At 44.4% G+C, this 26,187-nt stretch overlaps 1 protein-coding gene across 1 annotated transcript; it reads left to right on the top strand.

Annotated features, from left to right (window-relative positions):
* Window positions 1-6,393: 6,393 nt before the first annotated feature.
* Window positions 6,394-25,983, top strand: LOC129842822 (low-density lipoprotein receptor-like). Its single transcript, XM_055911482.1, has 17 exons — window positions 6,394-6,783; window positions 16,112-16,237; window positions 16,418-16,540; window positions 17,219-17,596; window positions 17,847-17,969; window positions 18,144-18,266; window positions 18,624-18,746; window positions 18,964-19,092; window positions 19,388-19,559; window positions 19,686-19,913; window positions 20,224-20,342; window positions 20,621-20,760; window positions 21,786-21,927; window positions 22,060-22,212; window positions 22,552-22,896; window positions 23,605-23,768; window positions 24,139-25,983. The coding sequence occupies exons 1-17, from the start codon at window positions 6,705-6,707 to the stop codon at window positions 24,172-24,174; spliced, it is 2,703 nt and encodes a 900-aa protein (XP_055767457.1). The 5' UTR covers window positions 6,394-6,704; the 3' UTR covers window positions 24,175-25,983.
* Window positions 25,984-26,187: the final 204 nt, after the last annotated feature.

Here is a 26,187-nt window from a genome sequence, read left to right as displayed (position 1 = left end):
TATAGGAAAAGGAGGGCCGAGCTCGCCCCCATTCTCATTGACGAGGGCTGTAGTGGAGCAGGTCTAGAGCTTCAAGTTCCTTGGTGTCTACATCACCAACAAACTATCATGACAGTTGTGAAGAGGGCATGACAATGCCTATTCCCCCTCAGGAGACTGAAAAGATTTGGCATGGGTCCTCAGATCCTCAAAAATGTCTACAGTGGCACCATCGAGAGCATCTTGACTGGTTGCATCACCCACCGCCTGGTATGGCAACTACTTGGCATCTGACCACATGGCGCTACAGAGGGTAGTGCGTAAGGCCCAGTACATCACTGGGGCCAAGCTTCCTGCCATCCAGGACCTCTATACCAGGCGGTGTCAGAGGAAGGCTCCTTAACAGCTTCTACCCCCAAGCCATAAGACTGCTGAACAGTTCATAAAATGGCTACACGGACTATTTGCATTGGCTGGGCTTTTTTTACGCTGCTGCAACTCGCTGTTTGTTATTTATGCAGAGTCACTTTACCCCTACCTACATGTATATATTACCTCAATTACCTTGACTAACCTGTACCCCTGCACATTGACTTGGTACCGGTACCCCTTGTATATAGCCTCATTATTGATGTTTTATTGTTACTTTCTTAAACTTTCATTTAGTAAACATTTTCAAAACTGCATTGTTGGTTAAGGGCTTGCAAGTAAGCAATTTACTAAGGTTGTATTCTGCGCATGTGACAAAACATTTGATATGATTTTATGTCAATCTGTCTGTGTTTGTAGGTATAGAAGGAGGAGCATGTCAGTCTTTCAACGTACAGTATGTCGGATGTTGCAGGAGGAGCTACATATGAGAAGAGTAAAATAGGTTAAGATTATGGCTGGGCTCTGTTGGCAACCCACTACTATATCTATGGTGATATACAGTTATTAAAACACTACTATATCTATGGTTATATACAGTTATTAAGCCTATAGTTGAGAACAAGTTCTCATTTGCAACTGCGACCTGGCCAAGATAAAGCATAGCAATTCGACACATACAACAACACAGAGTTACACATGGAATAAACAAAACATACAGTCAATAATACAGTAGAAAAATAAGTATATATACAATGTGAGCAAATGAGGTGAGATAAGGGAGGTAAAGGCAAAAAAAGGCCATGGTGGCGAGGTAAATACAATATAGCTGTAATGGCTTTCTAGCTCTTCCTCCTCCTCGGAAGAGGAGAGGAGAGAGGGATCGGAAGACCAATGTGCAGCGAGGTATGATGACATAATGAATTTATTTAAAGACGAAGACGAACACGAAAAACACTTGGAAAATTACAAAACAAATAAACGATGTAGACAGACCTGGACGACGAACTTACATGAAACACGAAGAACGCATGAACAGGGAAACTGACTACATAAAAGAACGAACATACAAACAAACCGAAAACAGTCCCGTGTGGCGCAACGACATACACAGACACAGGAGACAACCACCCACAACAAACAGTGTGAAAACACCTACCTTAATATGACTCTCAATCAGAGGAAATTAAAACCAACTGCCTCTAATTGAGAGCCATATCAGGTCACCCTTTAAACCAACATAGAAACAGAAAACATAGACTGCCCCCCCAAACTCACGTCCTGACCAACTAACACATACAAAAACTAACAGAAAACAGGTCAGGAACGTGACAATAGCAAGTAAAACACTGGAATGATAGATTTGCAGTGGAAGAATGTGCAAGTAGAAATAGAAATAATGGGCTGCAAAGGAGAAAAATAAATACAGTAGGGGAAGGGGTAGTTGTTTGGGCTAAATTATAGATGGGCTATGTACAGGTGCAGTAATCTGTGAGCTGCTCTGACAGCTGGTGCTTTAAGCTAGTGAGGGAGATAAGTGTTTCCAGAACAGAGATTTTTTCAGTTCGTTCCAGTCATTGGCAGCAGAGAACTGGAAGGAAACACCAGTTCAGTGAGATATATAAAGATGTCTACAAACATAATCAATGAACATTGAGTGGTCACTCAATGCTTAGCTGGTGGCCCAGCTAACAGGGGCCGACCAGAAGTGAACTGTACATTTCCCCTTTTGGAGGATGAATAAAGTAGTATCTTATCTTATAACTGATAACTAATTAACCCCTCCTCCTACTGAAACACAAACACACATATCACCCCATGGAATATTAACAAGGCTTCCCCCGATTACTTACACACACACACACACACACACACACACACACACACACACACACACACACACACACACACACACTATCACCTCATGGAAAGATTTGCTCTGACACACACGTTCTATAAACATTAGATCCACCCCACACTCTTAGAATCTCTCTCCATTCCAATGGGCTTGCTCACAGACAACCTCTAGGTCTTTCCTTTATCCACTAGGGGTGGGTGGGACATATCATCTTGACATGTCATGTTTTTTGTGTTTGAATTCCTGGTGATTTTACAGTAGAGAGTTCCCAGAGTTCCATTTAATAGGTTCTAGGAAAATATATGCCTTTCCAAGATGAACTGTAAACAACTAGAGGGGCTGGATCGAGGAGAGGAGGAGCGGTAGACTAGGAGAGAGAAAAGGGGGGCAGGATTTCCATCATCCTCCCTAGTCTTATTTCGGGAATCCCCAACCAGCCTCTAACCGATGATTGTACACCAACCTTGTGTATCAATACAGGCTGAATGGAGGGGACAACATGATGGCAGGAAACGTAACATAAACATAATAACATAAAACGATTGTGTCAACAATGATTTTCATTTATTTTGTCCTTCCAGTTACTGAATCTGTGTAATACCAGATTTATATATAAATACTCACTAAATAGAAGAGTGACAACAATGTGGAGAATAGATATTGAATATACAGTGTATATACATAGATGGATATGATGGCTAATGTGATTTAAAGGTATCTTCTAAGTGTGACATCCCTCCCTGCTGGGATCTCCTGTTTGGCAGTCTGCGTGTTGCAGGAGGCCAGTGGGCAGAGTTAAGATCGTCAGCTGATGTGGCGCACCTGGGCAGGCTTGGCCTGCAGGCTATAAAGGGTTGTCACATCAGCCAACTCTCGGTCTTCCCTGACTGGCAGGCTGGCTTCCACCACCTTTACTTTTTTGGGGTTTGTTTTCACCATACAACACCCTCTCCACTCATCCACACACTGCATACACTACTGATCCTACAGACGTCCACAGTATGTTTCTTATTATTTAGTTGAATAAATGTATTCCTTTTTTACATTTAAGTCATGTGTGGTCTCCCTTTGTTGTTACGAACTACGAGTCAGGTCGTAACGCAAGTTACTAAATCTGTTTTGAACTGTCTGTCACACCCTTGGGAGTCCCGGCATCTTGCTCAACTACCCAAATACCTCAGTTACGTCAGCCAATAGGACTCCTATAAGGAGTAGCCTGTTCATTCGAGTCATACTTCACATGCAGCAAATCATTTATGATCCACAAGACTTATGTTTTGCAATATTTATTATGCCATACATTTGTTTTGCAAATCTGCCCACGTTGCTGACTTAGAGAAACTAGGGTACATTCAGGATGTGGTGGAAATGATGAACATTTGAATGCAGATAGCATGCTGCCATTGGCTCAGGATAGACTTGACAGTATGTAAAGTAGTGTCTAGTTGATTTAGATGTTTTAAATGTTCCATTCATTTACTACATTTTCCAAAACAAAAGTCTGTCTAGGTGAAGTTGAACTTTCTGCTGTGAGAAAGAGCCTTAGATTCATGGAGGAGCTGCTATTATTTCTATTCAAATTGATTACTGTGCAAGAGAATGGTTATTGGATTCTCAGACCAGTTTTGATATGGAATAGAATGTGACAGCTTACATCATAACTGTTATCTTGTGTAAATGGCACGTTGTTCCTGGGAGTAACATTGAAACTGTACAATTGTATTGTGTAACCGTTTTGAAATACTTTTCAATGGCCAAGAACATACCATTGAAGCTTAGATTGACACAGCTGCCGAAGGCTTCTAGTGAGTTTCCTAATATTGGACTTCTTGAAACTATCTTGCAAATTCTCTGCAAAGCATTTGGCAATGATTTCACTACTGAACAGGCCATTTTCTTATGTAATACAATAGGCTTCATGTAGTGATTCAACAAAGATACATTCCTACATGAACAGTAAAATAGCTTATTGTTGTTATTGTATAACACGTACAAAAATTAAATGTGATTTTACCTCCACAAAACTTTACCCAGGTGGTAAATTCTATATCTTGAATTCATCCTGTTTAACTTTATTAAATGTTTAATATCTTGTTTTTAATTCTTCTTCTTCATGAACACAACAGAAAAATACAAGCTTTTCTTTTGCACATGATTTGTGTAAAAGTGCCCTGCCTCTCACTCCCTGAGTGTAAAACATCAATGGGAACGTCCCAGACTGGAGATTGGTATTTTATGGGAAGGAATTCTGAAGGCCTCTGTCTCTCCATTTCTCTCAGGGGAGAGATCAGATGACACACACACAGGAGAGGGGCTGGAGATGCACACTCACCCTGCCCTCGCCCCTCCACACACACCCCTCCCACTCATCCACAGACAGAGACAGAGATAGAGACAGAGACAGAGACAGAGACAGAGAGAGAGAGCTTTTGTGAGTGTTATGTTTACTGTTCATTTTTATAAACTCAGCAAAAAAAAGAAATGTCCTCTCACTGTCAACTGCGTTTATTTTCAGCAAACTTAACATGTGTAAATATTTGTATGAACATAACAAGATTCAATAACTGAGACAGAAACTGAACAAGTTCCACAGACATGTGACTAACAGATTGAATAATGTGTCCCTGAACAAAGGGGGGGTCAAAATCAAAAGTAACAGTCAGTATCTGGTGTGGCCACCAGCTGCATTAAGTACTGTAGTGCATCTCCTCCTCATGGACTGCACCAGATTTGCCAGTTCTTGCTGTGAGATGTTACCCCACTCTTCCACCAAGGCACCTGCAAGTTCCCGGACATTTCTGGGGGGAACGGACCTAGCCCTCACCCTCCGATCCAACATGTCCCAGACGTGCTCAATGGAATTGAGATCCGGGCTCTTCGTTGGCCATGGTCAACAATGACATTCCTGTCTTGCAGGAAATCACGCACAGAACGAGCAATATGGCTGGTGGCATTGTCATGCTGGAGGGTCATGTCAGGATGAGCCTGCAGGAAGGGTAACAAATGAGGGAGGAGGATGTCTTCCCTGTAACGCACAGCGTTGAGATTGCCTGCAATGACAACAAGCTCAGTCCGATGATGCTGTGACACACCGCCCCAGACCATGACGGACCCTCCACCTCCAAATCGATCCCACTCCAGAGTACAGGCCTCGGCATAACGCTCATTCCTTCGACGATAAACGCGAATCCGACCATCATGCCGTGACTCGTCAGTGAAGAGCACTTTTTGCCAGTCCTGACTGGTCCAGCAACGGTGGGTTTGTGCCCATAGTGTTTGTGCCCGTTGTTGCCGGTGATGTCTGGTGAGGACCTGCCTTACAACAGGCCTACAAGCCATCAGTCCAGCCTCTCTCAGCCTATTGCGGACAGTCTGAGCACTGATGAAGGGATTGTGCGTTCCTGGTGTAACTCGGGCAGTTGTTGTTGCCATCCTGTACCTGTCCCGGAGGTGTGATGTTCGGATGTACCGATCCTGTGCAGGTGTTGTTACACGTGGTCTGCCACTGTGAGGACGATCAGCTGTCCGTCCTGTCTCCCTATAGTGCTGTCTTAGGCATCTCACAGTATGGACATTGCAATGTATTGCCCTGGCCACATCTGCAGTCCTCATGCCTCCCTGCAGCATGCCTAAGGCACGTTCACGCAGATGAGCAGGGACTCTGGGCATCTTTCTTTTGGTGTTTTTCAGAGTCAGTAGAAAGGCCTCTTTAGTGTCCTACGTTTTCATAACTGTGACCTTAATTGTCTACCGTCTGTAAGCTGTTATTGTCTTAATGACTGTTCCACAGGTGCATGTTCATGAATTGTTTATGGTTCATTGAACAAGCATGAGAAACAGTGTTTAAACCCTTTACAATGAAGATCTGTTTAGTTATTTGGATTTTTACGAATGATCTTTGAAAAACAGGGTCCTGAAAAAGGGACGTTTCTTTTTTTGTTGAGTTTATTTCACTTTTATCTACTTCACTTGCTTTGGCAACATATATTTCCCATGACAATAAAGCCCTTGAATTGAAATTGATAGTTGGGTCAGGCTAGGCAAGACAGGGAAGCCAGCCCAGCCAGATAATGATAACAGTAACATTGTGGTTGGGTGACTCTCTTTCGCTTACTCTCTGTCAGTGACTGCTGTAGCTCCACCCCTGCGGTGCTGATGTCGAATTTCAAGTATCACACCACTCTGCTGATCCCGCCCACTTGTAGGACCACATAGAAATAGTCAGAAGTGACTCAAAAAATCTAATATTTCTCCCTGGCACTAGTCCTAGACACAGGCGCACAGTAAGTCTTCTCTATATACCCAAACAACAGTCATTCGTGTATCCCAGTTTGTTTTAGCTGTGACTGCAACATCCACAAAGATATAGAAGCATCTCTCAGTTGAGTTGAAATAGTGCTGTTCAGTAGGCTAGCTGTCAAACATTTTGCGTGCCGGGTGGTCGATATTAGACCAAGAAGAAACACTTCGGTTTGCGTGGAAGCCCAAAGGAGAAAAGATGCTACCGACTCGTGTGGGAATCACCGGGCTGACGGCATGTTGCCTGGTGTTGCTTTCCCACTGTTTTGCTCCTACAGGTAAGGATGTGAAGTCAATTGTATCATGCAAGATGCTTATGATGCGTATTTTTGGGGCTGACTCCGGCTGAGTGCAGAGCGGGTTTTGCCCTTGGGGTTCTCTAGTCTAAACGATCTGACATGAAATATGACATCTTTAAATTACTTATAACATGACATAGTTGTCAATTGCCTATATTTCAGTCAGCTTTTTATTTTATGTCTGACATGGAATTGCAAATGCAACCGTGCTGCTCACAGAATAAATGGCTAAATTTACATTTTCTGAATTAATTTCGATTTTGGTGATTTAATACCAGTCGAATGATTAAACCAATGTTTATACCCTCGTGTCCTAGGCTGAACTTGTAATAGTGGGTTTAGTGCGCAGGAAGGGGGCATGTTCTTGACATTGAGAGTCAAGCGCTAGCTAACAGCTTTTCAAGACATCTTCCCTTCCAAATCCGATTAAAGATGAACTTAAACATATTGTCAACGAAAATGATAGCTTATCTATAAAAGTTAAAATGTATCTATTTCGTTCGTATGAACGGAAGCTACGCTCGGTAAGTCGATTGGCTGTTCTTCAAATAGTATGTAGCCGCGAGCCAATCCGAATGCGAAATAGGCTCGTCACATCCGGTAGACCTACTTGTCAAGGCTGTCTGGTTTTACCTGTGGGCTTGATGTGTTGGAGGAAAAAGGCGGTTGTCAACGAGAAAGGGCGCGGCAAAAGGGCGTCTAGCCCAGCATCTATACCGTGTGGCAAGAGGTTATTTAGCCCAGCTTCTGTGCCATGTATGGAGGAAATAGAACAACTTCGATTTTTACAGGAATGGTTTTATATTACACCTTTGGATAGCCTATTTTGCTACAATATTCTGATTGTTGCAGACCTTCCTGATCACTCATTTTATGCATTTATAGGTTAGATGTAGCTTATGTCAAAATACATTCTCAATTGGCATTTAAAATCATAGCTTTTGTCATCAACAATGAAATGTAATAGGCGTATTAATAGATGCATGTTATTAGGATATGTTTATCACCTCAAGCAAAGTCTGCTTCCTTTAGATGTCTTGATATGATAAAAACCCACCAACTTCCTTCACCTTTACTTCTGTGGCAACCCACAGTAGGAACTAAACACACTATCATACGACTCACATGTCCATTAACTTATTTGCTAACATTATTACAATGTATTACATTGTATTGCAATGCATTAACAGCAGTCGAGGCAAATTCCTTATTGGTTTCAGTAGGTAGGCTAAGGGTGAACTTACCGGCCTCTAGGTTAATAGTGTGTTGTGTATTAGTCTAGTTGTGGCTCCATTCTGCCACCCCGTTCTACTGTAATCCCTCAATCTTTAAGGTTGCATCCCAAATGGCAACATATTTCCTTTAAAGTGCACTACTTTTGACCAGAGCCCTATGGGACTATGCCATTTGCGATGCAGACTAGCTCCTGCTCCCAGGGATTTGAAGATTAGAACTTCCATCCAATGTTTATAGTTCAAGGTATACATTAATGTAGCGATTAAATCTGCTGCTGACATGTGCAGAGTGTGTATGTCCATGAGTGTATGTGTGTGTGGGGCCCCAACAGTAGGTCAGCTGTTACTGTATGTGTGGGGCCCCAGCAGTACTGTAGGTCTGCTGTTACTGTATGTGTGGGGCCCCAGCAGTACTGTAGGTCTGCTGTTACTGTATGTGTGGGGCCCCAGCAGTACTGTAGGTCTGCTGTTACTGTATGTGTGGGGCCTTAGCAGTACTGTAGGTCTGCTGTTACTGTATGTGTGGGGCCCCAGCAGTACTGTAGGTCTGCTGTTACTGTATGTGTGGGGCCCCAACAGTAGGTCTGCTGTTACTGTATGTGTGGGGCCCCAGCAGTACTGTAGGTCTGCTGTTACTGTATGTGTGGGGCCCCAGCAGTACTGTAGGTCTGCTGTTACTGTATGTGTGGGGCCCCAGCAGTACTGTAGGTGTGCTGTTACTGTATATGTGGGGTCCCAACAGTAGGTCTGCTGTTACTGTATATGTGGGATCCCAACAGTACTGTAGGTCTGCTGTTACTGTATATGTGGGATCCCAACAGTAGGTCTGCTGTTACTGTATATGTGGGATCCCAACAGTAGGTCTGCTGTTACTGTATATGTGGGATCCCAACAGTACTGTAGGTCTGCTGTTACTGTATATGTGGGATCCCAACAGTAGGTCTGCTGTTACTGTATATGTGGGATCCCAACAGTAGGTCTGCTGTTACTGTATATGTGGGATCCCAACAGTACTGTAGGTCTGCTGTTACTGTATATGTGGGGTCCCAACAGTAGGTCTGCTGTTACTGTATATGTGGGGTCCCAACAGTAGGTCTGCTGTTACTGTATATGTGGGGCCCCAGCAGTAGGTCTGCTGTTACTGTATGTGTGGAGCCCCAAGGGGCTGTATTAGTTGACACCATGAAGAATAACGGGAAAATCCCTGTAGAGTTGCATCAGTGGTTTTAGAATAGAATAGATTCTAGAATAATCCCCATATGAATCATGCAGCCCCAAGAGCATCTGATAGGCATAGCATGATGTACATTCTCCTAACACACCAGATCTCTCAATCAGTCACCAGTGGCATGCAAAAACACCCTTAATAACCTCACAATGAAGGTCCAAGTGGAATTGGATGAACTAGTATAAACCAAGTGCAGTTAGATTAACTAGTATAAACCAAGTGCAGTTAGATGAATGACTTTAAACCAAAAATGCAGTTAGCTGAACTAGTACAGACTGAGTTCTGTTGGTTTAGCGTCTTGACAGACGACCATCAGTGCACGTGTCACCTAGTTCTAAATTAATCTGTGGCTATGGAAAGACCAAGCCCTGACCTTTGGCAAGATTTGTGTATACATACAAACACTTTTCTCGCCGTGTGTGTGTGGGTGTGTGTGTGTTTGTGTGTGCCACTGCCCACGTGCCAAAACAAGCAGAAATGCATAGGCAAACTAACTTAAAGAAACAAGCCTGTCACACACAATGACAAGGGCGTTGATGAGGACTCCAATATTAGCCCCGCCTTTGACCTATATGGACCGTCCTCCTGTTGTCATCTAGTGTAGCCTTTCATACACATCAACTAAAGCTGCAGAGACTGTTGGTTTTCCTGCTAAACAATATAGTCTTTTCAGCTGTAGTTTTACATTGACATTTTAGTCATTTAGCAGACGCTCTTGTCCAGAGTGACTCACAGTTGGATTCATTCATCTTAAGATAGCTAGGTGGGACAACCACCCATCTCAGTCGTAGTAAGTACGTTTTTCCTCAATAAAAGGAGCTATCAGCAAAGTCAGAGCTAGTAAGGGGGAGGAGTCGCGTGCTAGTGTTGTTGGATTACTTAAGATACTGTTTGAAGAGGTAGGGTTTCAGATGTTCTCTGAAGATGGGCAGGACTCTGCTGTCCTAGCTTCAGGGGGAAGATGGTTCCACCATTGGGGTGCCAGGATAGAGAAGAGCTTTGACAGGGCTGAGCGGGAGCTGCCCTCCCGTAGGGGTGGGAGGGCCAAGAGACCAGAGGCGGCAGAACGGAGTACTCGGGTTGGGGTGTAGGGTTTGCGCATAGCCTGAAGGTAGGGAGGGGCAGTTCCTCTTGCAGCTACGTAGGAAAGTACCATGGTCTTGTAGTGGATGTGATCTTCGACTGGAAGCCAGTGTGGAGTGTGCGGAGGAGCGGGGTGACATGGGAGAACTTGAGAAGGTTGAACACCAGGCGGGCTGCAGCTTTCCAGTTCAAATATATAAAAGGTTACATGGATGACATTTGGGGCTATTGGAAAGTCTATTGCAGACTAGGGTCTGGTTTTTAGTGAGCATGTTCTTCTCTTCCATCCGTAGCAAAAACACCAACGTTGAATGACCTTACATGGTCAAGTTGTCATCAAGCAGGCAGGCAGTGTTTATTAATAGAACCTGATGAAGATTGGGAGGTGGGGACTCTCTCTATAAAATGTTTCTCTCTCTCTCTCTCTTTTTGTCTCCCTCTCTCCCGCTCTCTCTTTCTGTCCCTCTCTAACTTTCTCTCTCTTTTTCTCTCTCCTTCAATGTCTCTTTCTATCTCTCTCGCTCTGTCTCTCCTCGCTCATCAGCACGGCTAAATCAAAGTGATTTCCGTTGTATGTTGGCAGTCATATGAAGGTCTATTCAGGTCATGATGTAACTTGGTCATGATACTAACCTTTGAAGACAGTAGGCGTACATTACAAGAAGTGAGCACTGTCTGTCTGCAAATAGAGCTTCCTCTATTTAACTGTGAGCCGGCAGCAGTGGATAGGCCTTTACAGTAAATTGGCCGCATCCAACAAGCACCTAACTACATTAAGGCCCTGTCCGGATGGCAGCTGTGGTCAGCTGTGTGTCTCTGCTAAAGGTGCACGGGTCAGCTGTGTGTCTCTGCTAAAGGTGCACGGGTCAGCTGTGTGTCTCTGCTAAAGGTGCACGGGTCAGCTGTGTGTCTCTGCTAAAGGTGCACGGGTCAGCTGTTTATTCACCAACACCCGCCCGCAATTGCTAATAAGCCATCCACAACCGCCAGATCAAGTGTAAATCTGAGGCCCACACCCAACCCACAAATATAGAACATGCGCTACAGGCTACAGTCAAAGACGGCAGAATATTTTTTGACATCAGTTTGACCAGTTGTAAGAAAAAGAAAGCTGTGAAAACGACCCAACGTGTTTCTGATCAGATTTCAGTTGGGCTTCGATGCACATTTTATGTGGCTCAAATGAAATCTAAGTGTATTTGTCACGTGCGCCGAATACAACAGGTGTAGTAGACCTTACAGTGAAATGCTTACTTACAGGCTCTAACCAATAGTGCAAAAAAGGTATTAGGTGAACTATAGGTAAGTAGAGAAGTAAAAACAACAGTAAAAAGACAGTGAAAACAGTAGCGAGGCTACATACAGACACCGGTTAGTCAGGCTGATTGAGGTAGTATGTAGATATGGTTAAAGTGACTGCATATATGATGAACAGAGAGTAGCAGTAGCATAAAAACGGGTTGGTGGATGGTGGGTGGCGGGACACAATGCAGATAGCCCGGTTAGCCAATGTGCGGGAGCACTGGTTGGTCGGGCCAATTGAGGTAGTATGTACATATGTACATGAATGTATAGTTAAAGTGACTGTGCATATATGGTAAACAGAGAGTAGCAGCAGCGTAAAAGAGGGGTGGGAGGCGGGCACACAATGCAAATAGTCCTGTCCTGTTCCTGTTCAGGAGTCAAAGGTTGAAATACTATCAGATTGTATGATGAAGACAGCACCTCTACAGACGGTATCTAACTGAGCAATGCATTCTCTCAAGATGCAGAAAGAAATCCTATTTCTCCACTCCTGTTTCCAAGTCCAAATTCAGCCTACATCTGCTTTATAATTTACCTGCAAGAAAGGCTTAGTTCTGCAGGAGTTATTATTAAGGCTCTGTGAGAGGTTATAGACCTACAGTCAGTGTCCAGATCTCAGTTTACATTTAACCCTTCTGAACAGTAGGCTACAGTTCCCTTGACATAGGCCTATTTTAAGTCCCGTCTTGTGACTGTCAAATTTGTATAGTGTCTCACAATCACATAGCAGCACTGCTATCCTCCTCTTTCACTACTTCACCAAATCTTTCCCAAACATTTATTTTCAGGCCCTCCCTTCTCCTTATTTTCAACTCTCCTTTTGCAGCTTTTGTCTTATTGAATGAAATTTCAACCATGTCCTTAACTTTTTCTGCCTGTTTCCCGAAAGCATTTGGCGATTGGCTGTGTAGGCTATTTGGAGGGCAGCTAGGCCGTAAAGCTTAGTCTTCTGCACTAATGCCAGATAGCCTACAATAATAAAATAAGAAGCCCAATGTAGCCTGTTGATAGAAATTGCACTAGAATTATACATTGATGGATGTTTTGAAGGTATTGTTTCTCTTTATTTAACCTGCCTGCCACACACATCCGCCAATATTTAATGACCATGAACCCGTCCGCCCCGCGGATATAACTGCTGGGACTGCAGGTTATAAGTCAACCTCCTCATCACTAGTCTCTGCCTCGCTCTGTCTATTTGTCTCTGCCTCGCTCTGTCTATTTGTCTCTGCCTCGCTCTGTCTATTTGTCTCTGCCTCGCTCTGTCTATTTGTCTCTGCCTCGCTCTGTCTATTTGTCTCTGCCTCGCTCTGTCTATTTGTCCCTGCCTCGCTCTGTCTATTTGTCTCTGCCTCGCTCTGTCTATTTGTCTCTGCCTCGCTCTGTCTATTTGTCTCTGCCTCGCTCTGTCTATTTGTCTCTGCCTCGCTCTGTCTATTTGTCTCTGCCTCGCTCTGTCTATTTGTCTCTGCCTCGCTCTGTCTATTTGTCTCTGCCTCGCTCTGTCTGTCTGCCTCGCTCTGTCTATTTGTCTCTGCCTCTCCTCCCCCGTGGGTCAAATTGTGTGGGGATGGCGTCAGGCATAGGAAGGAGAATGCGAATCAGGTGACTTGCCGGTAATTCCATTTGCAAGACAGACATGCAGGCGGGCAGGCAGGCGGGCGGGCAGAGAGACACCTAAGAATGTGCTGATTGGTGAATAAGGAAGGTTGCTTAATGGCTTTTTGGTTCTTAGAATCTGAGATCATTGTGCAATAGTTTACAGGCTGCATGCAGAGCTAGTTTGAATGTGATTTGTTGTAACTAATGGAAAGTACCCTGCTGGTAGAACTGTGTAGATTTGTTAAAGTAACGTTCCACTCGAAATACAACAGGATTTTCCCACTCACTTTGAAGTCGATTCCCCAAGACAATTATTTTCTGGAGTAATTGTGAAGAAAACCAATGCAATACAATACAACTATTATCCCTCAAGGAAACGCGACAGAGAAATCACCCCATATTTGTTATCTTGATTTAGTTTAGTCACAACCTCAAAGACAAATAAAATGCCCATATGGTGACTCACTGTACATACAGTAAGCGTACAGACAGTAGGTGGACTGCATTAAGTGGCCCATAAGGAAGTTAAGTAGACAGGAACCAAACTTCTATTTTATGATTGTTTAATAATAATTAACTGTAACCTGAACAGTGTACCACAAACAAACTTCCTCCGTCTTCTGTGCTTGGTTACTACGCCAAGTGCATGGCTTAGTTATCGATCAATGATATGCACGACACGCACACAAATACACTCTGACGTCACGACACACCCACACTGGGAGAGAGGGGTATGTATTGCTATGGCGTGGCCCAACCTTTCCAGCCAGATGGTTTTGGGTTCAAACGTAAGCTAAACTTGCCCTCTGTCGTTGATAACGTCTCACATCCAAAGCAAGTCAATGGAAAGAGGTTTCCATTCACACTGGCTGGGCTTTTTTAAAAGATAAATGACTTACAACATCCTGGGAAAATAACTCTCACCCACTGCATTTCAATTAGAGACTGAATACAGTACAAGTCCTCTATTACCCAATGTTTATCTAATTGTATAGGCTACAAAGAGAGAGTGCAGTACAGTATGCTTGGGAATGGAGATTTGTGACCCAGAGAGAGAATGGTAGACATAGTTGTGACGTACAGTCTAACATACTGTACACACAGATGCCTGTTGAGAGAGTACAGTGGGCTATGCTGCTGGAGGTTGAGCGTCTTGTGACCTAGAGAGAGAATGGTAGAGAGAACACAGTATGCAGCTTGAGAGGCTTGTACATTTGTAGATGATGGGACAGAAGATTAGCAGGAGAGAAAATTAAAACACAGACAGAGAAATAGGGGAAAGATGAGAGGAGAGAGACAGACAGAGAGAGAGAAAGAAAGGGGGAGGGAAGACAGAGAGGATCATGGAAAGAGAGAGAGGCAGAGTGCGTGTCGGGGCCAAGTAACGTCTCCGTTTTCACTTGAGAGACTGTATAAGTCTCAGGGCGAGCTAACAGTTGGCCGGCCTCGTAAATGTATCACCACTCTCTCCAAGAACAGCTGGAATAGGATGGGGGGGAAACTATTCCTGGAACTTCCACATCTGTGTGTGTGTGTGTGTGTGTGTGTGTGTGTGTGTGTGTGTGTGTGTGTGTGTGTGTGTGTGTGTGTGTGTGTGTGTGTGTGTGTGTGTGTGTGTGTGTGTGTGTGTGTGTGTGTGTGTGTGTGTGTGTGTGTGTGTGTGTGTGTGTTGGGTTCACTGGAAACACAGACACAGTCCTGGCGGTTACAGTGCCTGGGTATCATAATGGTTCAGCAGGTTTCAACAGTCGTTTTGTCCCATGAAAAGCCCTGATTGATCAAGTCAGTTCAACATTTCTCAATACAAGATCGTCTTATGATATTATAGTCCCACATCTTAACAGGAAGGTGTGAGCATTGGTGACGTCACATGCCAATAGATGGAGCAAGCACCCTCTATCTTCTGAGTCTACTTCACTAACTCTCTGTGTAGCAACCGACTTTACGACTTGAGTCATGCCTGTGTAGCCGCGGTTACTATTACAAGTGTCAACATCCGACAGCTTGAGTTCAGAGAATTCCTGGTGTTGTGACCGGTTGTGCCCCACCTCCCCCTGTTGCTCTCACTAGTGCTCTTGTTATGAGTATTTTGAGGAATGTCCCTCGAGGGCCAATCAGCAGCTGGTGGTGTGATTATGACTCCTCCCCCCTTCCATTGTCTTAAAGAGACAGCCTTGGGCTCTGACTCATACTCTGTTGCCTCAGGCACAGTGGAGGGAGAAACTGACTTAGTGACCGAGACCTTGCAGAATATTGAAGGCTCCATGCTAGCTCTACCTGATAGCTCTCACTTCCTTGTTGAAGACATCTTCACTTTGATTTGTCAGATGAGTTCAACGAGGTCTCTCCCATGGGAAACTCCTTCACTTCCTGTTTAGAAATGCTCTTTTTACGTCATATCCTGTTCCTTTATCTTTGGACTCTCACTACTATAGCTCTTATCACACATAATTGCTGGTCCCAGAGGGACACTACAAAACATTGTAGAGGATGTGTTCTTCTCACCAACAACAAGATATAATCCCAATCTTAATGGCCGCCAGATGACTGCCCTCTGTTGTCAGCGAGCGTTGTTGAACATGAACTAACCGAGGGAAGTTACTTAGTTAAATGTTAGTTACCATCCGTCACTACTACAGACCTTTTCTATCCTCTGCGTGAGCCTAATGTTATGTGGTACTAGTGTCACATGACAGAAAATATGTATAATGAATTATTGCCCTATATTGTAAAAACTCTCTGAGTCAGTATCAAATACACTCTGTTAAAATGTCTACCTTGTATATTATATTTGTACTACCTTGTGTCCTGTTTGCCAATCATTTACAGTTATCCTGGGTTTTTCCTCCCCTAGATGCTGCGTATACATGTGGGACAAGTCAGTTCAGGTGTGGCAACGGGAAATGTATCACCAGCCGGTGGGTGTGTGACGGAGGTGATGACTGTGGTGACGCAACTGACGAGCTGCCAGCCGCCTGTGGTGAGTAACTGACTCTTCCTCCTCTTTTACTCTTCTTCTCTCTCCTCTTTCTTTTCATACTCTCCTTCCTCTGTTCTCCTCCTCCTCTCGTCGTCCTCCTCCTCCTCTTCAGATAAGATATAGCTGCTAAGATGTGTCACACAGACTCTAATGTCTCTATCTGTCTCGCTGTGTCTCCAGAGGCTAAGACCTGCCTGCCCACTGAGTTCAGCTGTGGAGGCCCACTGAACAAGTGTATCTCCGGAACGTGGCACTGTGATGGCAAAGATGACTGTGACAATGGAGCTGATGAGAAGAGCTGTGGTAAGATAACAGTACGGATGTAGGATCTTAATTTGATCACTCTGTTGCAGGAGAACTTTCCTGCAATGCAGGACATCTAACATTTGTAGTGTATTTGAAGTTTAAGAAGGCTTATGAAGTTTGTAATTTCCACTTTGAAATTTGACTTGATTTTTCCTTACGAAAAATGTATCAACCTCTACAGAAATGTCCATTAATTATAATCCACGTAATAATTCACATTTCATGTTGCTGCAGGATTATTTTCCTGCTGTAGCAAACTGTCTCAAATTAAAATCCTACATATTTGCATTCACTAGTCTAGTCCAATAGTGTATATGCTGTAGCCAACTCTTCTATCGTCGTCATGCCTGATAGACTGTAGTCATCACCATACTGAGGACAAACTGTTCTGTTCATCTCTGATTACCTCTGTAGTTAGTGCATGATGATGTGTTAAGACTTCAGTTTGTAATCACTAACTGGTACTATCACCACATGACTATGGTCCTTGTGTCTACTCTGCGCCCATTGAACCCTTAGACAAAAACCTCTCGTTCTTTTAGTGACAATAATATTATTTATAGATATAATAACATCCTAAAGACACGAGTACAAATACTGTATCACCCAGTCCCAGTTCCATATTCCTAACCCTTCCTCCCTCCATCTCCCTTCCATCTCCCTTCCTCCCTCCAGCCGCAAAGAACTGCACGGACGACGAGTTCCGCTGCGCCAACGGTCAGTGCATCGCCGCCTCCTTCGTGTGCGACAAGGACAACGACTGTTCCGATGGTTCTGACGAGACTTCCTGTCCCGCCGTCACCTGCGGTCCCAACGCCTTCCAGTGTAACAACACAGTGTGTGTACCGCGTCTCTGGGCCTGCGACGGCGACGCCGATTGTGCCGACGGTTCAGACGAGTGGCCCCAGAACTGTGGCGGGAGGGACACCAAACCGACAACAAAGCCCTGTGGGCCACATGAATTCCACTGTGGGAGTGGGGAGTGTATCCATAGGAGTTGGAGCTGCGATGGAGGCAAGGACTGTCAGGATAATTCAGATGAAACCAACTGCAGTGAGTGGAAGGTTTTTTGACAATATTGTACTCTGCTTCTGTCGTTTCTCTCTGAAACATTTTTCTTTTCTTCCAAAGACAGAAATATGCTTATTTAGTTAAGTGTTTACAAAAACAAATGTTCATCTTCCAAGATATACTGTATGAACAGATACTAAACTAAGGGACTCTTAAGAGAAAATCCCAATCGCTCTTTTTCTGTCCATCTGTCTTGTTGTATTGTTTATCTAACCTCTCTCTCTCTCGGTAGGTCGGCCCACTTGCCAGCCAGATGAGTTTCAGTGTAACGATGGCTCCTGTGTCCATGGTAGCCGTCAGTGTGACCACCAGTTTGACTGCAAGGATCTGAGCGATGAGATCGACTGCAGGAGCGGTGAGGCTCAGCCCTAATGAACACACACACACACACACACACACACACACACACACACACACACACACACACACACACACACACACACACACACACACACACACACACACACACACTCCCTATAGCTGTACTATATGTCTAATAATATTCTCCTCTTTCTTATTCTCCCCCCAGTGGATGTGTGTGAGGGTCCGAATAACTTCAGGTGTAAGAGTGGGGAGTGCGTCACCGTGGACAAGGTGTGCAACGGGCAGAAAGACTGCCGAGACATGTCCGACGAACCTATCAGGGAGTGTGGTGAGTTGGAACCGTGGACATATGCTGCGTCCCAAATGGCACCCTAGTCCCTGTTTGGGCCACTACTTTTGACCCTGGGCCCATAGGGAACTCCCTTCACACCCACATACCATTCAGTGGAAAACAGAGGAGAGAGACCACATCCCAGCTAGGAAAATATGATGGAGACAGCTAGCCAAGTGGTTCAGGCCAGTCTGGTCTGGCCAAACTAGTTAGTGGTTGTAAAGAGTGAGGTGACTGGTTTAGTCTTGCCTAAGGAAAAAGGCTGTCATCATGGACATTGAGGATGATGGTTGTTTCTTATCGATTTCTAGATAGATATACTTCTTCTAACTGATTTCCGGTCTGATTCTGCAGGCAACAACGAGTGTTTGACCAATAACGGCGGTTGCTCTCACACCTGTACCGACCTGAAGATTGGCTTCAATTGCTCCTGTCCTGCTGGGTACAGTCTGGGGAAGGACAACAAGAAATGTGAAGGTGTGCGGAAATAAACATTTATACGACACTTTTCTAAGACTCTGAACTCAGCACAGAAGATTGTAATGACTGAGCTCTAAGTCACTATAGTGACACGATCTTATCAACCAGATAAGATCACAGGACATTGGATTTGGATCAAATCATACTATGAATTGCCACAACTGACCCCTGACCCTATCTTCTGACCTCTAACCCTGTTTTCCTCCTGCTATAGACATTGATGAGTGTGCTGACCCAGACACCTGTACCCAGATCTGTGTGAACATCCTGGGAAGTTACAAGTGTGAGTGTGAGGAGGGCTACGAACTGGACCCCAAGACCAAGACCTGCAAGGCTGCCACAGGTACGTGTGAGATGGAGGGACACACTAGCTAAGCTACATTCCGACAGCCACCCCAGCATACCACTTAGAATGGATGCTTGATAGATTACTTGCTAGTGTGGATATATGAACAGAGCCTTGGGAGGAATTCTGATGTAGTCTGAACAAATCAAAGTTAAGAAGAGGTTTAGGTAGTTTCTCTGAGGCCTCATTATTAAACGACAACTTTCTAAATGTGATGTAAATATAGTTAAGTAAAGTGGCAGACTTGAGGTCGAAATCTAAAACTTTCTAAATATAATGGTATGTCTTCCAGGTACTGTCCCCTACCTGTTGTTCACCAACCGCCACGAGGTGAGGAAGATGACTGTGGACCGTAGAGAGTACGTTCCTCTCATCCCCAGACTGAAGAACGTGGTGGCCCTGGACATGGACATGCCTGGACACAAGATCTTCTGGTCTGACCTGTACCACAAGAAGATCTACAGGTGAGGACCTACTGGGGGAAGGGGAGTGTGTGTGTTTGTGTGTATATATATATATATATCTGCAAACAGACAATATACAGTATTTGTTCGTTAACAAACATCTATTTTGTCCCGCCCCTTCCCCAGCGCCGACATGAACTTGGCAGGGGACTCCTCCCACCACAACGTGGTGATTGACAGCCAGATGGAGGCGCCGGAGTGTCTGGCCGTCGACTGGATTCACGGTAACATCTATTGGACGGACAGCGTGCTCCAGACCATCTCCGTGGCAACCACGGACGGAACACGGCGAAAGACACTGATCAGCGAAGGACTGGAGAAACCAAGAAGCATCGTGGTGGACCCAGCCAATAAGTAAGACACTTTGGTTTTGATTGATTCTATTAACCTTGTTTGGGTCATAGGCTATTGATCTGAATTCATTAGGATCATGCTCAATAGGGCGTTGACTGCCATGGAAACCAAATAGGTAAATCTTCGACAGGATGCTTTTGTTGTCGAACATATTGGAATAATTGAATGAGTGAGGATCTCTTTCGCAACAAGAAACATGGCAGAAGCTCAACGTGTCAGTGTGTGTGTGACTTTCTCTAAAGACTTCCAGACGTTGTGCTGAAGTGTGTTCGAGGTAGGAGTTTTGACTGACGGTACTGTCTGTTTCCAGCTTCATGTACTGGACTGACTGGGGCAACGAGGCCAAGATCGAGAAGAGTGGGCTGAACGGTGCTGACCGCGTCGCCTTGGTAACGGACAACATCATGTGGCCCAACGGCATCACGCTTGGTAAGAAGAGTCCACTGATTGGACACTGCAATGTAGTGATGTGTGATTGGACACATTGGTGTGATTGGACACATTGGCTGTCTCACGTGATTCTTATACTCGTATACAGAACAGTTGAGATTTTGTGTTGTGTTATTGTTGGAAGTTATATCATACTGTAGGTGTACATTATTTAAATGCATTCAAATAATCTGCCTCGTTATCATGCGTGGAGGCATTGTTTATAAGGTAATGATTATACAGTTGGATTTCTCTAACGCTCTGTGCCTCTCGAACAGACATGGTTAACCAGCGTCTGTACTGGGTGGACTCTAAGATGCACACCCTCTCCAGCATCGGCGTAAACGGAGAAGGACGACACACACTTATCTACAACGAGGACAAGCTGGCTCACCCCCTCTCTGTCGCCGTCTTCGAGGTAAATGGTGATAGAATGTTAAGGTCTCCCTAACTGGAGTTCCATCTGGAGTATAGTTATGGACAGGTCCTAGAGGAACTGTAGGACGGGAAAGGGAGACTTAACTGAACCAGTAGAGTCCAGTCCATGAGGGCAATGGTTACAATCCAACCTCAGAACCTCCTCTAGGTCCCTGGGTCGAGCACCATGGTCTTCCCCCTCTACCCTGGCTGTGGCCCCAGAACCACCTCTAGGTCCCTGGGTCGAGCACCATGGTCTCCCCCCTCCAGCCCACACCAACCTGGCTGTGGTAGCTATAATTAAAGGGGATTTCCAGGTTCAGAGTCTTATACACCAGCCTGGTTAATGAGTTCAGCCATGCAGCTAGCCAGCTTTAGCTGTATTACAGAAATCCATCCATGTAGCTGCTGAATGGAGACCAAACTGATCTTACAGTATCCAGGCCATAGGAGGTTAATAAGCCCCATATCTGAAACTGTTGGTTTCCCCCATTTAAATTAGGACAGATACATTAAGTCTTTGTTTGTGGATGGATTTGTAAGTACGCTATGTATTTTGCTTGTACAGTTGGTTTGTAAGTACTGTATGTACTAACTATGGACAGTTGTTTAACTTTGTAAGTACTGTATGTACTGACTATGTACAGTTGTTTAACTTTAAGTACTGTATGTACTGACTATGTACAGTTGTTTAACTTTGTAAGTACTGTATGGACTGTTGGTTAACTTTAAGTACTGTATGTACTGACTATGGGCAGTTAGTTAACTTTGTAAGTACTGTATGTACTGACTATGTACAGTTGTTTAACTTTGTAAGTACTGTATGGACTGTTGGTTAACTTTGTAAGTACTGTATGTACTGACTATGGACAGTTGTTTAACTTTGTAAGTACTGTATGTACTGACTATGTACAGTTGGTTAACTTTAAGTACTGTATGTACTGACTATGTACAGTTGTTTAACTTTGGGTAACCTAGTTTTTCTTCCTGTCTCTCTTTTTCTGGTTTCTCTCATTTGTTTCACAGGAGAAAGTATTCTGGACCGACATGGGCGACAGAGCGGTCATGAGCGCCAACCGCCTGACAGGAAATGACATCACTGTACTGGCGGAAGACCTGATGCAGCCAGAGGACATCATTGTATACCACAACCTCAAGCAGCCCATCGGTATGGCAACGCACACTTTTTAAAAACATAACAAATCTCATATGAATAACTGTAATTAACTTTAAAAGCTGAATCAGGTGGTCTAACACTCTCTCTCTCTCTCTCTCCCCCCCTTCTCTCTCTCTCTTATAGGAAAGAACTGGTGCACAGAGAAAAACTTTGTGAATGGAGGTTGTGAGTTCCTATGTCTGCCTGCTCCCCAGATCAACCAACACTCCCCCAAATACACCTGTGCCTGTCCTGATCACATGACCCTCGGCCTGGACATGAGGAAGTGTGTGGCAGGTATGTGTTTTCCTCTGTCGAACCCTATGGAACTTTAGAGAAGAAGGGTGCAACTCTTGCACTGTAGACCCCTTTCCTGCAGTTAAATGACCAGATCGCCCACCTCATGGGTGGAATGTTATTCATATTTTCATTATTAATCGTCATTAAAATCCGTTTAAGACCAAATATTTTGTAGTTAAAAGCTAGTTCAAAAGCCATTGGATGTCAAAGTGTTAGTGTTTATCCTCATACTCACTGTTCATGGTCATTGAACCTTTTCTCAAACCAACTGACACGTTCTTGTGTGTCTAACCTTTAACCTTCGGTGACCTTTACCCCCGTCTCTTATCTCAACAGCTCCAACAACTACCGCTCCCCCCACCACTCCCAAAACTGCAGCCCCCATCCCTACCAGGGCCCCAACCAAACAGCCAGCTGGTCCCACTTCAACTACCGCTCCCCCCACCACTCCCAAAACTGCAGCCCCCATCCCTACCAGGGCCCCAACCAAACAGCCAGCTGGTCCCACTTCAACTACAGCTACCTCCTTTGCCCGCCGGGCCCAGCCTCAGGACCCTGAAAGGTCCTCGACCACTCACAGTCCACAGGAAACTGCGGTCACAGGTCAAAGTGGCTATGTTGCCATGCCCAAAGTAGCTGAGGCATCACACCATACTGTGCTCTACATTGTCTTACCTATCAGTGAGTATTTTACCTTGTAGTATCAGCATAATGTCTAGTGCACTGATAAATACAGTAGTACTGTAGTAACCTACTCTCTGTTTATGTGTTGACTTACGTGTTGATATACACTGAGTGTACAAAACATTAGGATCACTTGCTCTTTCCATGAGACTGACCAGGTGAAAGCTATGATCCATTATTTATGTTGCGTGTTAAATCCACTTCAATCAGTGTAGATGAAGGGGAGGAGACAAGCCTTGAGACATTTGAGATATGGATTGTGTACGTGTGCCATTCAGAGGGTGAATGGGCAAGACAAAAGTTTAAGTGCCTTTGAACGGGGTATGGTAGTAGGTGCCAGGTGCACCGGTTTGAGTGTGTCAAAACTGCAACGTGGCTGGGTTTTTGACCGTTTTCTGTGTGTATCAAGAATGGTCCACCACCCAAAGGACATCCAGCCAACTTGACTGTGGGAAGCATTGGAGTCAACATGGGCCAGCCTCCCTGTGGAATGCTTTTGACACCTTGTAGAGTCCATGCCCTGACAAATTGAGGCTGTTCTGAGGGCAAAAGGGGGTGTAACTCAATATTAGGAAGGTGTTTCTAATGTTTTGTACACTCAGTAAAACACATCATTGTAAAAGTTAAACTGGCTTTACCTACCATACTTTATCAACAACAACAATTACAAGAACTGACCTTTGACCCCCTATCTCCTCTCTCCAGTGATGATGTGCCTGGTGCTGTTTGGTGCAGTGTTGCTATGGAGACACTGGAGGCTGAAGAACACCAACACCATCCACTTTGACAACCCCGTGTACCAGAAGACCACAGAGGACGAGTTGCACATCTGTAGAAACCACAGCCAGGACGGATACACCTACCCACAGGTACTGTCACTGTCACCTAGCAACCCACCAAGCAACCCAGTCACTGTCATATTACTTATGTAGACTACACGTGTCACCAGGGTTAGAGTTCATAACATTTAAATTCTCATACTGTGTTAAGATCAATTCCATTTCGATTAAGTAAAATAATGGAATGATTTGCCCATCGTTTTCCTATGTGGAGTTGCAATCCACTTAATTTCCTGAACTGAGTTTAAATGGAATTGACCCCAATCCTGCAGGTATTCTGCAGTGGCTAACAAAAAGCATGTGACCGTTGATTATGGTATAGCCTATGAAATACTGCATGTAGCGGTTTTCAGTGTTGTGTGACTTTGTGTTTATCGTTATTTTCTGTCTCCCTTCACAGAGACAGATGGTGAGCCTGGAAGAAGACCTGGCATGACTAGTAGAAGAAGAAGAAGTGGATATGAAGAATTGCATTTAAAGAGAGAGAGATTTTTGTTTGAAAAAGTGACAAACAAAAAACGATGAAGGTCATTTTAACCCTAATGCTACTGAAACGTCCTTTCCAATCCTATGATGATGACCTCATCTCGATGACCTAAGTTCCTGGCTTCCTGTTCCGAAGATTCCGACCTCAACACTGTGCTGCCATCCAAGACGAAGAAGAAGGGAAAAAAGAAACTCAAAAGAAGAACAACTTGGTTGCCGTGGAAACCAACCCCCCCAAAAAAGGAATGGAAGAAGAAGAAACATACAAACGGAATCAGATAAAAAATGACTTGGTAGCGTTGTGGTCTCGAACACAACCCTGAGGAGAAAAAAACATCTGGAAGCCATTTTGCCAAACATCGGAAGGACTTGAAAATGAAAGACAGTAAATGCACAGTTGGACTGTAGTCGTCCGTTCTTTCATAATGTAAGAGCTCTTACCTAGGTGACCGGGTCCCAAATGTATGTATTTTCGGCTAACTCCTCGTCAGAGAGAAGAATAATTGTCTAAGCACATAATGTACAGATCTGGTACCAGGCTAGGTCCTGGACCTTGGCTCTTTGACACATGGAAGTTCAAAATGACAACCATCTAACACAGCTTCAACTCTGTTTGTTTTTGTTACATATCACTTAGCAGCTCTTTTGTAAATGAGTGTACATTTGGCTACTAACTGTAAAATAGGCAAACTTTTGTTCTAATGTTGCATAAGATTGTGCATAGCACTGTACAGAAGACGTCCTACACTTCCAACCCATTTGATTCTTGAGTTCAGTTTGATCCCACTTCCCTTGTCAGCCTGACAAAAGCACTAGAAAACACAATTAGCACGATATGAAGAATGTGTTGAAGATTGTGAGTTTAAAAAAGGCTGCAGTCAAAAAGCTGTCTTGTCAAAAACGGTACCTAGTTTGTATGTTTATGGTGTACTTAACAATGGACATTGAGACCTCTGGATGGCCTTACCATCTGACATTGACACATGCACGTGCCTAGTCACTTAGCACCAAACATCACCACATCTTAAAGTGGAGACTTTCCCAGGGGGGACATTGAACTATGGTGTGACAATACTCTGAGCTGAAATGTGTGAGTTGTAGGCCCTAATCAGAGCTGAAACTTGTGAGTTGTCGGCACTACTCAAAGCTGAAACGTGAGTTGTCGGCACTACTCAAAGCTAAAACGTGAGTTGTCGGCACTACTCAAACATGTGAGCTGTCATTGGTCTCTTTACATATTTGTGCCTTTGCCATCATCAATGCAAGCATTTCTATACTCTCTCCAGCAATGTGTGTAATGTCTAGTGACGTACATGTTCTTAGGGTATGTGGTATACAGTGTTTAGAAGAACCCAAATGCCTTATGACCTCCTTTCACTATAGTCAACTATAGCTGCCATGATGGTTCTCTTGCCTTTGCACGTGCAGCAGACATCCTGTCTCTTGGTAAATATGATCTTATAGCCCCTGTCAACTGTTGCCTTACACAAGTTAGTGAGTTGAGTTGTTGCCTTCTATCTGGTTATGGCTTTACACGCCTTGTGCAGTTTCGATATATTCCAATTTGTGCATCAGCAAGTTACATCCAAATCGATGAGCATTGTTTGTTTTGTGGCCAATTTTAAAGATAGCTGAATGCCTGTAGCTGAAGGCTATGAAGGCTACTTGAAGGCCAGCAGCTGAATGCTAGTTGAAGGCCAGCAGCTGAATGCTAGTTGAAGGCCAGCAGCTGAATGCTAGTTGAAGGCCAGCAGCTGAATGCTAGTTGAAGGCCAGCAGCTGAATGCTAGTTGAAGGCCAGCAGCTGAATGCTAGTTGAAGGCCAGCAGCTGAATGCTAGTTGAAGGCCAGCAGCTGAATGCTAGTTGAAGGCCAGCAGCTGAATGCTAGTTGAAGGCCAGCAGCTGAATGCTAGTTGAAGGCCAGCAGCTGAATGCTAGTTGAAGGCCAGCAGCTGAATGCT

This window comes from Salvelinus fontinalis, unplaced genomic scaffold (assembly GCF_029448725.1).
Source record: "Salvelinus fontinalis isolate EN_2023a unplaced genomic scaffold, ASM2944872v1 scaffold_0070, whole genome shotgun sequence".
Taxonomy (NCBI): domain Eukaryota; kingdom Metazoa; phylum Chordata; class Actinopteri; order Salmoniformes; family Salmonidae; genus Salvelinus; species Salvelinus fontinalis.
Note: the sequence above shows the minus strand (reverse complement) of the source record. Positions and strands in the feature narration are given on the sequence as shown.

What these genes read in the sequence shown, in the direction of transcription:
- LOC129842822 (XM_055911482.1), top strand. Translation starts at nt 6,705, where the DNA reads ATGCTACCGACTCGTGTGGGAATCACCGGGCTGACGGCATGTTGCCTG. An exon ending in GGACAACAAGAAATGTGAAG is followed by an intron (nt 18,747 to 18,963) that starts GTGTGCGGAAAT and finishes CTCCTGCTATAG; the next exon opens with ACATTGATGAGTGTGCTGAC. An exon ending in CAACCTCAAGCAGCCCATCG is followed by an intron (nt 21,928 to 22,059) that starts GTATGGCAACGC and finishes TCTCTCTTATAG; the next exon opens with GAAAGAACTGGTGCACAGAG.